This window comes from Gracilinanus agilis, chromosome 2 (genome assembly GCF_016433145.1).
Source record: "Gracilinanus agilis isolate LMUSP501 chromosome 2, AgileGrace, whole genome shotgun sequence".
In the NCBI taxonomy this organism is placed as follows: domain Eukaryota; kingdom Metazoa; phylum Chordata; class Mammalia; order Didelphimorphia; family Didelphidae; genus Gracilinanus; species Gracilinanus agilis.
Window position 1 is genome coordinate 392,689,083 of NC_058131.1, and position 16,968 is coordinate 392,706,050.

At 35.8% G+C, this 16,968-nt stretch overlaps 1 protein-coding gene across 1 annotated transcript in view; it reads right to left on the reverse strand.

Moving 5' to 3' along the window:
• The window catches only part of HMGXB3 (HMG-box containing 3), a 57,484-nt gene that overhangs the window by 37,787 nt on the left and 2,729 nt on the right, over positions 1-16,968 (reverse strand). Inside the window, exons 3-6 of the mRNA XM_044664505.1 lie at positions 14,132-14,306; positions 2,925-3,428; positions 1,678-1,776; positions 588-719 (exon numbers count right to left, since the gene is read on the reverse strand). Coding sequence (XP_044520440.1) covers positions 588-719; positions 1,678-1,776; positions 2,925-3,428; positions 14,132-14,306 — 910 coding nt within the window. The remainder of the gene's footprint in view (positions 1-587; positions 720-1,677; positions 1,777-2,924; positions 3,429-14,131; positions 14,307-16,968) is intronic.

Below are 16,968 nucleotides of genomic sequence, written 5' to 3' on the forward strand. Positions count from 1 at the left end.
GGATTTCTTTCTTCTGCTCAGATGTAACTCAGCCTATTAGAATTTCAGACACCACCACTCAGCAGTTGCTCTCTCCTGCAACTACTGGCAAAACAGAGCAACTGCAACACCACTTTCTCTCTCTTCTTGATAATAGTATTTTTCCAAATGAGTATCAACAGATCTTCTCCAACTCTCAGAGCAAGTTCCTTGGACCACCTTCCTTATTCAGGTCCTTTCAAAGAATGATTGTTGGTTCAATGATCTTTCCCAAGGTTTTTTGGGACAGTTCTCTTCCCATCATCTTTTTAAGATTCCACTCTGACTTAAAGAAATCCAGTTAACTCAAACTCAGCTCTCCATCTACCTATACCTAACCTATCAATAATCTTTTATTGCTTACTTAATTAACAAATACTCATTACAGTCAGGAGTATTTTAATCTATATTAGTTAAAAGAGTACCTACACTAATCACTCTAAATATAATTGGTGTTGTGTTTAAAGTCAAGTCTCCAACAAATTATAATAAACAAAATGTTTCCAATGAAAGAAATAAATGTGTAATTCAGGGATTCTCATGTTTAAAAAATATTTCGTATACCTTACCTTTGGGATCCACTTCCCTCCCAGAAAATTGCCACATGTTGGACACTTTGGTGGTTTGTGCCTGGTGACATAGGTAAAAGAGCAGCCAGGGCTGGTGCAGTTTCCATGGCCCCTGCGAGTATAAGTAGTAGTCTTGGAAGGAGAGAAGGAAAAAGAATTAATACAATCTGAATTCCATCAGTCTTGTTGACATTTATAGGCATAAGAATACAATCAACTCACATGAGGATAGCACTCATACATTTACTCATAGAACATTAGAGTTGGAAGGCACCTGAGAGATACATATTTTTAAAAAGAAACAGGCCCAGGGAATAGACTAGTCCAAGATCATATTGCTAGTTAATAGCAGTGCTGAGAACGGACCATGATCTCTAGTTTCCCAATTCAGATAATGTTACTTTCTCTGTTTGGTTCTTGCCTCTTCATCTAATTTGACCAAAAATTAAGAATTTCCTTTGGGAAAATGTGAGAGCTTACTGGGTATATGTCATACCTATCAGTCCTAGGAAATGAAGAATGAGGGTAGCAGTAGCACAAGCTAAGGATATATATGTAGAGTCTAGATTCTAGACTATGGGACTATTCTTTTGTTTCTTCTCAGATCTATCCATTAGCTGTCCTTATCAATAATGGATTTTTAGATGGAATGTTTCAAGTTAAATAGGTGTGTTTAACTTGTTTCATACATATCCAAATACATACATATTAGCTTATAAAATGCCAGTCCATATAGAAGTAATATAAGCCAAAAGAGAGGGAAAAGTGACACCAGAAGTAGCCCAACAGAGCAGAAAACCTTCAAAAATCTGGAAGGTCTGGATTCTATGCCTCACTTCTACACTAATTAGTAGTGTGACTGTGAGCAAATCGATCAGTTTCATCTACTGGGATATACTTTTTTTCTCTGTAAAATGAAGAGATTTGACTAGAGACTCTAAAGGACCTTCTTCATAACATTCTATGATAGTAAATTTTCTTATTTCCCAGAAAGGTGGCAGTAAAGTCACCTTGAATCAATAGCAGCAGTCTCAACCAAATGCAAATTCACTGCCCCAAATAATCACAAAGCTATTCCCTCTATACTAACCAGCTTGATAGAGGCAGAGTTTTCCACAACTGAGTGGGTGGGCAGAGGCAGCATGATAAACTGTGTGGTTGGTGCCGAGGAACTGCTTTCATTGGAGTCCTACAAATACACATTAGAAAAAGGTCAAATGGAAGAAATGGGACTGGAACTCAGCTCTTCAGACTCTCAGTTTACAACTCTTTCCCGTATCTAATGTTGGTCACTCTTTAGGTCTGGACATTACAAAAGAATTCTCTCACTACTACAATCATCCCTGGGGGAGTTAAGGAAAAAATATTATAGGGTTTCTAATATTAAGGTGGAGCAAATAGCATCCAATGCCTCCCACAACACAAATTATCAAAGAAATGTAGTTCAATCCAGTTATTCCCTAAGCAGAATCAAAAGCAGAGAACAGAAAGGGGCATTTGTACAATATAGTCATATAAAACACAGCCAATGCCAAAATTTTTTGTTATAACAATAAAACATAGGAGGTACAGAGACATGTTAAAGCGCACAGATTTTATTTGCCTCCTGGTATATAGCCACAAGATGCCCCATCTAATAAAGTTAAAGTGAGCTTAAATTCTGAGGCCCTCTCTGCTTGTACAGGGGTACTTCTACAGCAAAGAAAGGATGATGCTAAGGGGATTGCATTGCAACTCCCAACACCCACATGATTGAGCTATTTGTGACCAGGAGCTGGGATTTTTTTTGACTTTCAGGCAAGCCACCAACCCTATCTCCTTGAAAGAGATCCATACCCAAGACCAAAAAAAAAAAAACAACCACCTTTTCCCCTCCTTAACTTATGCCAACTCTCTCAATTCTAGACTGTTTTAAAAAAAGTTTTGTTTCCAGATATATTACTATGTCTAAACAAGAGTATACAGATAAATACAAACAATATTGGAGGTTTTAGGTCCTTGAACATATCCTAAGATGGAGTCATATAAAACTATTTTTAAATTTATATCCTAAGATAAGACTGATGTTAACCAAGTTTATGTCTTTTCTCATATGAATCAAGTTAATTATAATTAAATTAAGCCAAAGGAAGCTGTTGAAAATGAAAATATAAAGAAATGTAGGGGCTTTAAGGTCCTCAAATAAGCAAAATGGTGAATTCCACAGCATTTACAACACAGAAAACAAGAAACACTAAATTTAGGTCTCTTTTCCTCACATCAAACTCTAGACAACTCTGGTTGACACTGTAATAGCTTAAGATAGAAATATATGAAATCAGGATTTAATTTACTTACCCTCACAACAGCCACCACAGACACATTATCTCCCACTTGAGGGTGGGACACAGCCAGACTTCCACTGGGGATATCTTGAGAACTGTTCAGCAAAGTCTCCTCAATGACCAGACTTGTCTGATAAGGGTGGTTCTCCCCTACCTCTAAGGCAGCCTCCTCCAGGACTACATCATGGGATAGGATCTCTGAAGTAACCATCTCCTGGACATTGTTAGGCTGAGCACCCACCTCCTCTGCCAGCCCCTCGATAGTGATGCACTGCTCTGCTGTACCTGACTGGCTGGGTTCCACATTCAGAATGCTTGGGAGTGTCTCCTGAGTAGCCCTGGAGGGGACCGATATCCCTTTGGTGGGGCCTTGAGCCACACATAGCTCTAATGACTGACAGCTCTGATCTTCTTGTAGGGTACTCTTGGGAATGATGATATAATCAGATCGGGGCAGGATCTTGCGGAAACCTGGGATATCTGGGACCACGGCAGTCAGTGCAGATAGCTTGGAGTTCTGGGGATTAAAAAATAAGAGTAAGATGAAAATAAAGTAAGTAAAATGTCCAAACCCTCCAACCTAAACATCCTTACTATGAGGCATGTACTCTAAGGAGGTCTAAGATAAGTCTGTAAATACACCGAAATATTTATGTATTTTTGGTGGTAGCAAAGAATTTAGAAAAAGCAGATACCCATCAACTGGGGAATGGCTAAGCAAATTGTAATACATTACAATAATGGATTAATACTGTTCTATAAGAAAGATGACAACGATGTACGTGGCAAAAACCACTACAAAATAATCAAAAACAAATGTTACAAAATTATAAAGCCCCAAAGAAAAGTTCTAAAAAGACACTTTGCCACATTCCTTTGAAGAGGTGGTTTGTGATACACTGCATGTTTTTTTCATCCTTTTTCTATGTATTGAACATAACGTTACTCTTTTCTTTCTTCCCCTTTTAAAAATACTGTCATATGGGATGGCTCTCTGGAATAGGACAGAGAAGGATACTGGGAACAATCCATAATGTAAAAAATATATATCAATAAAATTTAAGAATCGAAGAAACAGAATAGATGACAGAATGAGGGTATGACCTTTTCATTAGACAACTTTCCAAAAAGAAATGGAGAAATTGCAGAACGCTGTTAGAAGATAAAAGAAAATGTCACATTCCATCCTTAGCTCACTACTCTATTTCACACCATAGCACCCTTGGCCTCAAGTGAATCATGCTTTAGCCTGAGACAATCAGTCTGTCTAGAACCACTGATGGGACAAAGAAGTCAAGCCAGAATGTGTGACTATATGAAAAATAAACAAAATGGGAAAAATATTAGTTTTTTACACAAAAAATATCGAACATTAGTTCAACCAGTTTTGGAAATTTGGAAACTTGATCCATTTTGAAGTAGACCAATGGAATATAATCTTGCCAGACTATAAATTCTCTAGGAAGAACCAAACAAGAACAAATAGAAGGCAATATGACACTATGTGGGAGGAAGGCTATGAATGACAAGATAAAAATTTTACTACATAAAAAGAATGGTATATGTTTAAATAATAAAGACATAGAAAAATGATTAAGTGATAGCATATATCACAACATATAGCAATAAATTAGAAGTCTAACAAGTTAATGAGATTCATTAAGGAACAATTTTTTTTAAACCCTTACCTTCCATCTTGGAGTCAATACTGTGTATTGGCTCCAAGGCAGAAGAGTGGTAAGGGTAGGCAATGGGGGTCAAGTGACTTGCCCAGGGTCACACAGCTGGGAAGTGTCTGAGGCCAGATTTGAACCTAGGACCTCCCGCCTCTAGGTCTGGCTCTCAATCCACTGAGCTACACAGCTGCCCCCTCAAGAACATCTTTTGCATGAGAAAAGACATTTCACAAAAAGTGAGATTTCACTAATATTTTTAAGCAAGTTTTTAATATCTTCTTTCTCTTTGTCATCATAAATTTCTTCAGCATCCCGTCTTCCTTCCAAAGAGTAATACCATAAAACAAATAGTATCTTTTTAAAGAGAAAAAAGGGAGTGGACGGGGGAGGAGGAGGATTGGCACAGTTGAGTAGTATACTGAAAAAGTCAGAAAACATGTGCAATGTGCCACACTTGTGTGCTAAAGGTATACAATTATGGGTCTTTTCATATCTCCCATTTGAGCCATCCTTGATTTTTATATTTGTTTTTTAATTTTTGCGTGTGGTTGTTCTTTCCACTTACATTGTTATAGTCATTGTGCAAATTGTTTTTTTGATTATGGGTTCATATAGATCGTGCCATGCTTTTCTGTATTCATCGCACATCATTTCTTATAACATGGTAATTATTCCATTACATTCATTTATCACAATTTGTTTAGCCAGTCCCCAATTAATAAGCATCTACTAGATTTCGAATTCTTTATTTGCCATCACAAAAAAGTGCTGCAATAAATATTCTGCTGCATACGGGGACTTTCTTATCAATGGTTTTCCTTGGGGCAAAGTCAAGTAATGGAGTCTCTGGTTCAAAGGATATGGACATTTAGTCATTTTACTTGCATAATTCCAAACTGCTTTCTAAAATTGTTGTACCATTTCACAGCTTCACCAATAATGTATTAGTGTTCTTACTATTTCATGAATCTTCCAACATTGACTACTGTTATTTTTTGTCATTATTGCCAATTTACAGGGTATAAGGTAAAATCTCAGGGCTGCTTCGGTTTGTATTTTTCTTATTATTAGAGATTTAGAACATTCTTTCATGTGATTATTAATATTTTGCAATTTTTCTTTTGAGAGGTGTTTGTTCAAATCCTTTGATACCTATACAAAGAGGAATAATCAATATATATATATCATCTATGTAATAGATGATAATATACTTTATGTTATACATAGTTTTTGTGTCTTGGATACGAGGGCCTTATCACAGAAATGTTACAAAGATTATTTTTTCCCCATTTGACTGCTTCCCTATTTACCCTAGGTGTATTAATTTTGTCTATATAGGAACTTTTCAGTTTTGTGTAATCAAAATTATCTATTTTATTATTATAATTGCCTCTGTTGTTTGGTTAAGAAAGTATCTCCTATCCATTGCTATAGAAAGTATATGGGAGTGGTGGGGGTGGTGAGGGGAGCTTGGTGGCTCAGTGGATTGAGACCGGAGGGCCTAGGTTCAAATCTGGCCTCAGACACTTCCTAGCTGTGTGACCCTGGGCAAGTCACTTAACCCCCATAGCCTAGTCCTTTACCACTCTTCTGCCTTAGAACCAACAGACATTATTGATTCTAAGACAGAAGGTAAGGGTTTAAAGAAAGTAGATGATTTACTTTTCTAATTTTTCAAAAAGAATGGTTTTATATTAAAGTCACCTACGTATTTAGAACATGTCATGAAGTATCGTCTAAGCCTAATTTCTGGTAGACTTGGACTTGAAAAATATTAAATAAGACTGGCAAAACTGCTAAACAAGTTCAGAATGTAACAATATCAAATACTGATCACCATGCAAAATGTCTCATTAGTGAGAGGTGAGCAACAGGTTTCTAAACAGGACAAATTACTACTTCTTAAAACCCACACAACGTCCTAAGTAGCAAACAAGGACTAGTAGAAAATGAATTTGTGGATGGACCATTATAGAAAAGTAATTACAATGCAAGAAAAAAACAACTTTCTGGCAGGAGGGGGTAAACCAAAGATCTCTATTACATGCTTCTTCAATTTTAAAAAAGAGAACTATAAAATACAGGCATCGGTTAAGAAAAAAAGTATAAGAAATAGTAAAAAAGGATTAGATACACTAGAAACATAGAGACTACTCAAAATCCTTACTGAATATGTAAGATAATTAGGTACAAAGGATCAAAAAAGCTAGGAATTAGAAAACTAATAAAGCTTGGCTAATTTGCAAAGGACACTTTTTATAGAGAAGAGATATTTTTTAAAAAATTAAGAAGGGTCCTTTTAAAAAAAAAAAAGGTCCAAAGGGCTATCAAAGAATGCATACCTTTTGATCTGTATGACAGATGACTAGAAGACTATGTAATGAGCTTCGATATATAAAAAGCATTTCAGGAAGACTCTCAGAAATGACAAACTTATTTGTGTGAGTTCCTGTGCCAGGAGAGTTGGTGAAATCATAATTAAAATGTCAGGATTGTGGGGCATTAAAAAAAAAAAAAAACTTAGCAAGGGGCAGGAAATAAAATCATTTATAAAAACAAAAATATATCTAGATGACCTACTAGAGTTTTCAGGGCTGGTAATCATGTGCCTCAAGTGAAACGAAGGAATACAACATGCTAATTTTCAAAAATCCTACAGTAAGACTCTACAATAAAAACTATTAGAAGAAAAAATCAACATAAACTTAGCAAAATAGGGCAGAACTATTATGTTAGGAGTAACAATAATTCAGAGATTACAGTACTTTAAGATTTACAAAATACTTTGCCAACAATAACCCTAAGAGGTAGTTTAATAGATAAGGAAAATGAGACATACTGAGGTTAAATGACTTGTCTATAATCACAAAGCTAGCTAAATGTCAAATCTCAAATTCAAACCAGGTATTCTTACCTCAGGTTCAGTACAATAGCAATTTATAACTTCTGCCTGGATAAGAGCCCAAAAATAAGAATTAAAGGTTACACCTCTGATGAAAACAATGTAAATAATAGAATCCTCAAAGGATGAATATTAGGATTCATTTTATTTAATTTATAAACCTTATAGCTGGAAGGATAAATAATTAAATCTCCAGGGCTAACATGAGTTCCTTCCAAGTAGTAAAATGTGAAGGCTGCCAGATAAAGTAATATTTCATGAGAAAAAAGAAGTAGCAAAAGGCTTTCAAGTAATGGATATATTCTCTGTAAAGGATCTATGAAAGAATTTTGGGACAAGAACTATACAAGATAAAAGAGCACAGATTTACTGATGTACTGAAGTATTTGCCAGGTATCTTGCAAATCTAATGAAAGGGGTTTTAAAATTTAAAAAGATATAGAAGGAAGAAGATTATCTACATATATCCTCCAAACTAGAGACCATAAGAGAATAGCTCTTATGAAATCTACAGGCAAATGCTCAAAGTACATAGGCCACAAACAAGACAAGCTACAAACCATAGAGATCTTAAACGGACAAATTTGAACTTATAGGTATTGCTGAGATTCGGTGGGATGAGGCCCAAACTTTACTCTGGCAGGCTTGACATTTTATTACTTGGAAGGAATTCATATGTCAGCCCTGGAGATTTAATTGTTTATCCTTCCAGCTAAAAGGTTTATAAACCTGTTAAATAAAATATATCCTCATTTATCCTCTGAGAATTCTATTATTTACATTTCTTTCATCATAGAAGTGACCTTTAATTCCTAAATATACCTTATTTTTAAAAAAAATAGGAAAAAAGTAGAAAAGGGGTGAGATATCATTCCATATTAAATTATGTAAGTGAGGAAATTTAGAGCTAACAAGGAAAATATGACAAAGAATATTTGGATGAAGGTCAGTGGAAGATAAAAGAGGAGTGTTTTGTCACTGGAATTAACTATACAGTCCATATGTACAGGAAGAGTTAATAGATGAAGACTTTGGAAAATATGTCACAGGATTGGTTTAGAGGTCAGGTTCAACAATGATAGAAGTCCATTATCCAGACATCCGCTAGAACTCTCTGCAAAAAACTGAGCAGTTAATCATTTCTTGACTTGCTTTAGTGATAATTTCATCCTTCAAAGATAAAGAAACCAATAAGGGAAAATTCCATCCTGAATATAACACTCACTAACAGAAAGGAACTAGTTGTTGGGGTGGAAATGATAGGAACTCCAGCAGGGCAGTAACTATTCACTAGTAGAGTTTGTAACTGAGAAGGAAAGGAGACTCAGCTAGAATATGGTATATATTGTGAATTTAAGATTCCAAGGAGATAGAGAAGAACATATTGATTAAAATTTAACATGGGAAGTCAACCCAGGAATCAACACACTCAAGAAAGAAAACATGAATACATAAGGGAAATTGGTTTCAATAAGGAAAGTGGAATGTTTGATGAGGCCAATTTGGCACAGAATTCTTATCAACCAAATTTGATTTTTCAAAAAATCTAAGGGCATATTTCTCTGATAAAGACTTCATTTCTCAAATATAGAGAGAATTACATCAAATTTATTTTTTTTAAAAAGCCACTCCCCAATTGATACAGGGTGAAAGAATATGAACAAGCAGTTTAAGGAAGAAGAAATCAAAGCTATCCATAGTCACATGAAAAAATGTTCTAAGTAACTAAAGATTAGAGAAATACAAATTAACAACTCTGAAATACCACCTCATACCTAAAAGAAATAAGAAATGAGGAAAAGTAAACCAATAAACTATTTGAGGGAGAGTTGTGAACTGGGCTAATTATTCAACAAAACAATTTTGCCCAAAGGGCTATGATCATATTTGCCAAAGAGATAAAAAAAAATATGAAAAGGACCTTTACATATAAAACTATTTATAGTAGCTCTTTTTGAAGTGGCAAAGACCTGGATACTGAGGGGATGATCATCACTTAGGGAATGGCTGAGCAAGCTATACTATGATTGTGATGAAGTACTATAATGTGCTTGAAATGACAAGGGGGGTGATTTTAGAAAAAACATGGCAAGATCACTGTGCATAACAACAATATTATAATGATGATGAACTGTGAAAAGCTTGGTTACTTTGGTCAATACAATGATCAAAGCCATGATGAAAAAATGTTATCCAAGTCCAGAAAGAACTGATAAACTGAATGCAAACTGAAATATAATTTTCTTGCTGTCTTTATTTTTGTTCGTAATATAGTAAATATGGAAATATATTCTGCATGATTTTCACATGTATAAATGATATTTCACTTGCCTTCTCAGTGAGTAGAGGTGCAAGGGAGAGAATGTGGAAATAAAGAAAAAAGAAAAGAATATTTTAAAAATAAATAATACATTATGAAGGGTAAAAATTTACAGAGAAGGAAGCAAGGCCACCTAATAGAAGATGAATAAGAATATCATTCTGTAAAAATAGCATCAAGACCATACCCTTTTAGGTCAGGATTCTATTAGACTTATATTCCCAAGGAAATCCCTAAATATACCAAAATATTTATAGCAGGACTTTTTTTATATTAGCAAAGAACTGGAAACAAAATAGATGTACATCAATGGGGAATAGCTAAACAAACTGTGGTACATAAATTAATAAAATATTACTGTGCTGTAAGAAATGAATGTGGGGAAAAAAGAATGGAAAGGTTTATGAAATCCAATGCAGAATGAAGTAAACAAAGCAAGGAAAACAGTATACACAATGCAAACAAACCCAACATACAACAATATAAATGGAAAGAACCACAAAACAATTAAGAGTGAATGTGGGGGCAGCCAAGTGGCTAGTGGATTAAAGACCAGGCCTAGAGATGGGAATCTAAATCCAACCTCAGACACAGCCTACCTGTGTGACTGAGTCTGGGCAAGTCACTTAATCCCAATTACCTAGCCCTTTCTGCTCGTCTACCTTGCAACCAATACTTATATTGGTCCCAAGACAGAAGGTAAGCGTTTAAAAAAAAGTGAATGTTGCAAATTTACAAAGAACAAAATTGGTCCCAAAAAAGACATCTAAGAAGACATCTCTACTCTACTTCTTTGGAGAATTAGGAGGTCTGCATGTATAATATAATACTATTTTCAGAATTTTAGGACATGATGATCAATTAGGCCTATTTCTTCTTTTTTTATGTAAAAAACAAAACATCAATAAAAATTAACTTAAATAATAAACATTTTTTTTAATTGTCAGGAAGGACAAAGCTCAAAATGAGCAAGTTTGCAAGAAAAACAGGACGACAAAAAAGGATTTAAAAAAGTTATACAGAACTTCTGCATGGTGTATATGGGATAATGACAAAAGAGAAGGAAGAGCTGCTCAATTTTTATTTTGCTTCTGATTTCTCTGTCAAAAAGAATTATATCTGCAATGGAAATGAGAATAAAAATATTAACAAGAATTTGCTACTCAAGAAAAGTAAGCAAATACAGTCCTCCCTTGCTGTAACACAGTTTACTTATCGTGGTTTCACTGTATCATGGGTTTTTAAAAATATATCTATCTAATTTTGTATTGTGGAGTTTTCATTATAGTTCAGGATTTTGCAGAAGAATACTGTACTATACACAGTGGAAATGCAGTACACCACTACCACTTGTGCAAGTTTGCCAACATGAGACTGTACACGGCTGATGGAATGAAAGGCAACCAACCACAGCGCTGTGCTCTGTATCCTGGGTGTTGATTGGCTCAATGTTTATAAGAGTGTGGGAAAGGTTAATAAGAATGTGGAAAAGGTTTATTGGAGAGTGGGAAGGATTTATAAAGCCTTAAAATACATATAAATAATAAACATAATGCCACTACTTCACAGATTTTTACCTATCACTGGGGTTTCTGGAGCATAACTCCCACAATAGGTGAAGGATCACTGTATATCAAGAGAACAACTAGCTGCCCTTATGAACTCAAGTCACTTGGCCCAGATGAAGTACATCTTCAGGACATGAAAAACTAGCAAATCTAATCATTGAATCACTGACAATAATACCTGAAAAGCTACCAAAAAAACCCCAACAACAACCAGGAAAAAATATCACAGTACTAGAAAAGAGCAACTATTGTCCTGATTTTCAAAAAATGGAAGTAAGCTGGGCTTGTACCCCCCCCAAAGAGATAATATGGAAAAAGACTTCTACAAAAATATTTGTAACCAAGTTCCTTGTGGTGGCAAAAAAATTGGAAAAGGAGGGGATGCCCTTTGATTTAGGAATGGCTGAACAAATTGTGGTATCTATTGATGATGGAATACTATTGTGCTAAAAGGAATAATGAAATGGAGGAATTCCATGTGAACTGGAACAACCTCCAGGAATTGATGCACAGAGAAAAGCACAGAACCAGGAGAACTTTCTACACAGAGACTGATACACTGTGGCACAATCGAACGTAATAGACTTCTCTATACTAGCAGCAATGCAATGACCCAGGACAATTCTGAGGAACTTATGAGAAAGAATGCTATTCACATTCAGAGGAGGAACTGTGGAAGTAGAAACACAGAAGAAAAACATTGCTTGATCAAATGGTTCGATGGGGATACGATGCAGACTCTAAATGATCATTCTAATGCAAATATTAATAATATGAAAATGGGTCTTGATCAACAATACATGTAAAACCCAGTTGAATTGCTTATTGGCTACAGGAAGGGGGAGGGAGGAGAGGAGGGAAAGAATATAAATCATGTAACCATGGGAAAATACTCTAAATTAATTAATTAAATAAATGTTTTTTGTTTTTTTTTAATGGAAGCAAAAAAACAGTCTGCAACCTATAGCTACTCAGTTTGACTCTGGTTCCTAGAAAATTCTAGAAACTGTTGGCAAATCTAAAGAATGGGAAGTGGTGATTAAAAAAAGCTAGCCTGGCTTCTTCAAGAAGAAGTGGTACCAAACTAATCTACTTTCCTCTTCTAACAGGATTTCTAAACTTGCAGATGTGGAGAATGTGATGATATAATTTACCAAAATGTTACCAAAGCTTTCTATCCAGTACCTCATACTCTTCTTGATGGAGAGATGTGTACTACATGTAAATATAATTAGATAGATTCAGAACCCATTGGATGGCTAGACTGAAGGAGCAATTATTAATGGTTCCATATTGAAATAGAAAATCTCCAGGGGAGTAGCCCAAGAATCTCTGAACGACCCAATTTTTCTTAACATTGTTATCAGTTACTTGAATAAAGGTACAGAACACATGTCCATCAAATTTAAGGATGACACAAGGCTGGGAATGATAACCAACACTAGATCATAGATTTAAAAAAATCTTAAAAAATAAATATATATATGCATATATATATGTATACATAATCGAGGTGGATCATATGTAAAATATCACACTAATGCACAAAAAAATCCAATTTCACAAATACAAGATGAAGGAGGCATGGTTGGATAGCAAGTGTTATGAAGAAGATTTGGAGATCTTAGTGTACTGCAACACAGTAAGTCAGCAGTGTGATGTAGCAGCCAAAATAATGTGTAATCTTAGGAAGCATTTTCTTAATGCACAGCTTCCCAGAACAAGAAGGTGATCATTGTTGTGCTCTTCCTCTAGACAGTGATTCCCAAAGTGGGTGCTACTGTCCCCTGGTGGGTGCTGCAATAATCCAGGGAAGCGGTGATGGCCACAGGTACATTTATCTTTCCTATTAATTGCTATTAAAATTTTTTAAAATTAATTTCCAGGGGGCCAAGTAATATTTTTTCTGGAAAGGGGGCGGAAGGCCAAAAAAGTTTGGGAACCACTGCTCTAGAAGATCTCGGTTGGAATATTTGTGTTCAGTTTTGGACTCCACAGTTTAAGAAGGATATTGATCAACTAGAATGTGTCTAGAAGAAAGCAACTAGGACAGGTCCTGAGCCTATGCTGCAGGAGGATTGGTTGATGGAAATGGAGAGTATTTAAACGTCCAAAGAAAAGAAGATTCAAGGGGCACAAGTTAAAGATTATTATGTAGAAGAAGAATTAAGAGTTTTTGCAAACCAGGAGTAATGATTAAAAGTTAGAGGCAAATTTAATGTCAGAAAGATGTTCCTAACGATTAGTGCCATCTAAAAGTGGAATGGGCTATCTCAAGAGATGGAGGTCTTCAAGTAGAAAGAGACTGGATTAACTATCTGTCTGGTATGCTATTGAAGTAATTTCTTTTATCAGCTGAACTAGATAAGAGTAAAAATCCTGCTGGCTCTAAAATTCTACAATCTATGGAAAGTTTATGGACTCTAATCTTTCAGATCTCTGATCCAAGAATTGGCAGTCATCCTAGATATTCTCCAAAAATCACTGACCCAATATCCTTTTGTCACCAAAAAGACTGGCAAAATGTTAGACAGAATCATAAAGAATTCTGGAGAAATAACATGGTCTTCAAAAATGTTTAATGATTCATAGCATAGCCATTCAGATTACCTTTGGAGAAAGCAAAGACTACAAAGGAGAACTAGGAGTTTATTCTCCCCCAAATCCTTTGACAAGAGCATGAGCTTGAGAGTAACAGTTACATTAGTATTGTACTTTAATGTCTTCAAAGCACTGGTAGGTAAAGTAACTTACAGGATCCAAACCTTCTTTCTCTAATTTAGCCTTCTCCAAGTAGTAGCTCTTCTCAGCCACACTAAGGAGTCTCCAGCTTTCACTGATCTTCTTATTGATCTCAGACTGGGGAAGGTGGGGAAGTTCCTGTTGCACTTTCAGGTAAATGTCATAATAGTACAAGAGGTAAGCAGATCTGAAACACAGATAAGTCCAAGTTTTCATTTACTCAGTCAACTATTATTTAGGAAGCATCTAAAAGTAGTAATAAATGACATAAGTATACAGTTGTCTTTCCTTTTTCTTTCTGCTATTTGTTACCTGAGGTCCACCTCGAACACCAGAGAAAGGAGGAAGGAAGAAAGGCAGAGGGGGTTACTGCTGGACGAGGGAGAAGGCTGGCACACTTCTGCTTTCACTTGGAGGATTGTAGGTTTTTCTAAGGATTTTTGTGGGGTGAGGAATTTGATGGTCTTAGAACACCAAGCTGAGGATCAGGAGTGGGGAGAGAAAGTATGGTACTATACAGTAAAACTAACATAGGCAATAAAAGTTAAAGTGAGAACCATCTGTATAGGGTTTGGTACTATCTAAGTGTGAAGATGGAATTCTCTCTCCCCTGTTTATTCTTTAGACTTTGGCCACCAGGAATGTATACACCCCACCCCACTTAAGAATTAAGTGGCGGAGGGGAGGCCTATGACCCATGTGTGCTAGTGAGTGATAAATCAAAAACAACTGACTGCCCCTAGGCAGTCCGAAGCAAGGTTAAAGCTGCCATTTGTCCATATTAAACTAAAAAGTGTAAACTGGAAGTGACATAAAGAACTATCTTTCAAATATGATGTAATTTCCTGTGAGGGGTTTCTGCCCTTTGAATTTGGCCTTGGAGGAGCTTGGGTTTGAGACCTCAGACTGCTTCCTTTTGGATTGTCACGTGGGTGAGTGAAAGGCTGACTCCCTTTCCTTGGCTTTTCTAGAGGCACTAGGGCTCGTGCTCTCTCTCTTTCTCTCTCTCTCCCTCCCTCCCTCCTTTCATTCTTCCTATTTGTAAACAAACTACCATAAAAGTCATTCTGACTTGAGTCTTCATTTGGAATTGAATCATCAATTCCTGGCGACCAAAACCCTTAAATGTTAAGTCCAACAATAATTTTTACCCTTTATATAAGGGTTCGGCCATTCATAGTAGATCTTGGAACATATTCCCGTGATACAAGAGTAGGGGTGGGGAGATGTCATACTGTGTAGTACTTTAAGAAGTTCTTTACATTCCTTCATCATGCCATTTGACTCTCACAAAAACTCTTTAAAGTTAAGTGAGAATGAGAGAGGTTAGATGACTTGCTCAGGGTCACAAAGGCTAGTGTCTGATATGAAATTGGTACCAAAGTCTTCCTTGACTATGTCTACAGTATATCACACCTCTACTGCATGCATGGTACTACAATGCTGTAAGAGATACAATGAAGCTTAAAATAAAGTCTCTGCTTTCAAGACACTAGTCTCATGACTCATTTCTTGATTCCCATATTTCTAGAGAGCCAATCTAACCCTTTCATGTTACAAAAAAGGAGTAAATCCAAAAAGAAGAAAGGACATGCCTAAAATCACAAAGTATTTTTAAAGCAGAGTGAGAACTGAAACCCACCAGTGATACAGACAAGACTAAATACCTGGTCTCTTGACTTTCAAGTTCAGTCTTCTTTTTACTATAAATGGGAAGACCACACAGATAGACCTTAAATATAGGATTCATGGTGATACATGATTAAGTGCCAAAGCGGTAGAGCGAAAAAGGGAGAAATGTCTTTTGAAACATGACTTAGTTGTCTATAGACCACAATTTAAAAATAGTAATGTAGGTTAGCTAGCTTTGAGAATTCGGTACCAAATTCTCACAGAAATGAGTGGAGGAGCTTAGACAAAGGCAGTGGTCCTATTGGACAGGTTAGTCAGACACTAATTATCCAATTTGTAGCTCAGCCACACTCTTTGTTCCTTTTTTCACTGTGTCTTCTGCCTATAAGCATATTACTGCCCCACCTTCCCTAAATTAAATGACAGGATGTGGGGAAGAAGAAAAGAAACTATGTTTGCTCCGCAGATATCATTAATATCAATAACTTATATTACTTATTTATAAAAACCAACCATGTTAATATTTTACTTCATATTTTCCAAAATGATTTCATATAAATTAGCTATATAGATAAGAGATGTTTCAACTTTCTCCTAAAGAGATGTTGACTAGGTAGCTGCCAATCACATTCTGTTCCCTACTAGAAATTCTCTTGAATCACAACTTGAACCACAAGTTGTATATGAAAGCAACTGGCTCAGCATCTCACTTCATGTTTTAATATTGATTAGTAAATCCTGATATTCTGTTGAACATCAGTGATAAAACATATTATAATGAAAAGGTCCTGGCCTCCTTATACATGGAATCAGAATCTGAGTCCTAATTTTGCTGTTTACTAAGTGTGTGATCTTGCTGAAATCACTGAAGCCTTTTTTAACATCAGTTTTCTCGACTATTAACAGGAATAAGAGGTACACACTACTCCACAAAATTATTGTGAGGAGCAAGTGAGATATCTGTAAAGTACTTCATAGCTAAAAAGTGTTTTATAAACATATACCATTATGGTACCCTGATACCTTAGATCAGGGGACAGCAACGTATGGCTCTTGAGCCATATCTGGCTCTTCTGAGGGCCAGATTATTGAATTATTTATTATTAAAAAGGCCTGTGAGATCTGTCAGGCAGGAGTAAAAGATAGTTAATATCAGTATTAATAGCTGCTTACACTTCTAAAGCCCTTTATGGTTACAAAGAGCTCTGCAGAGTACC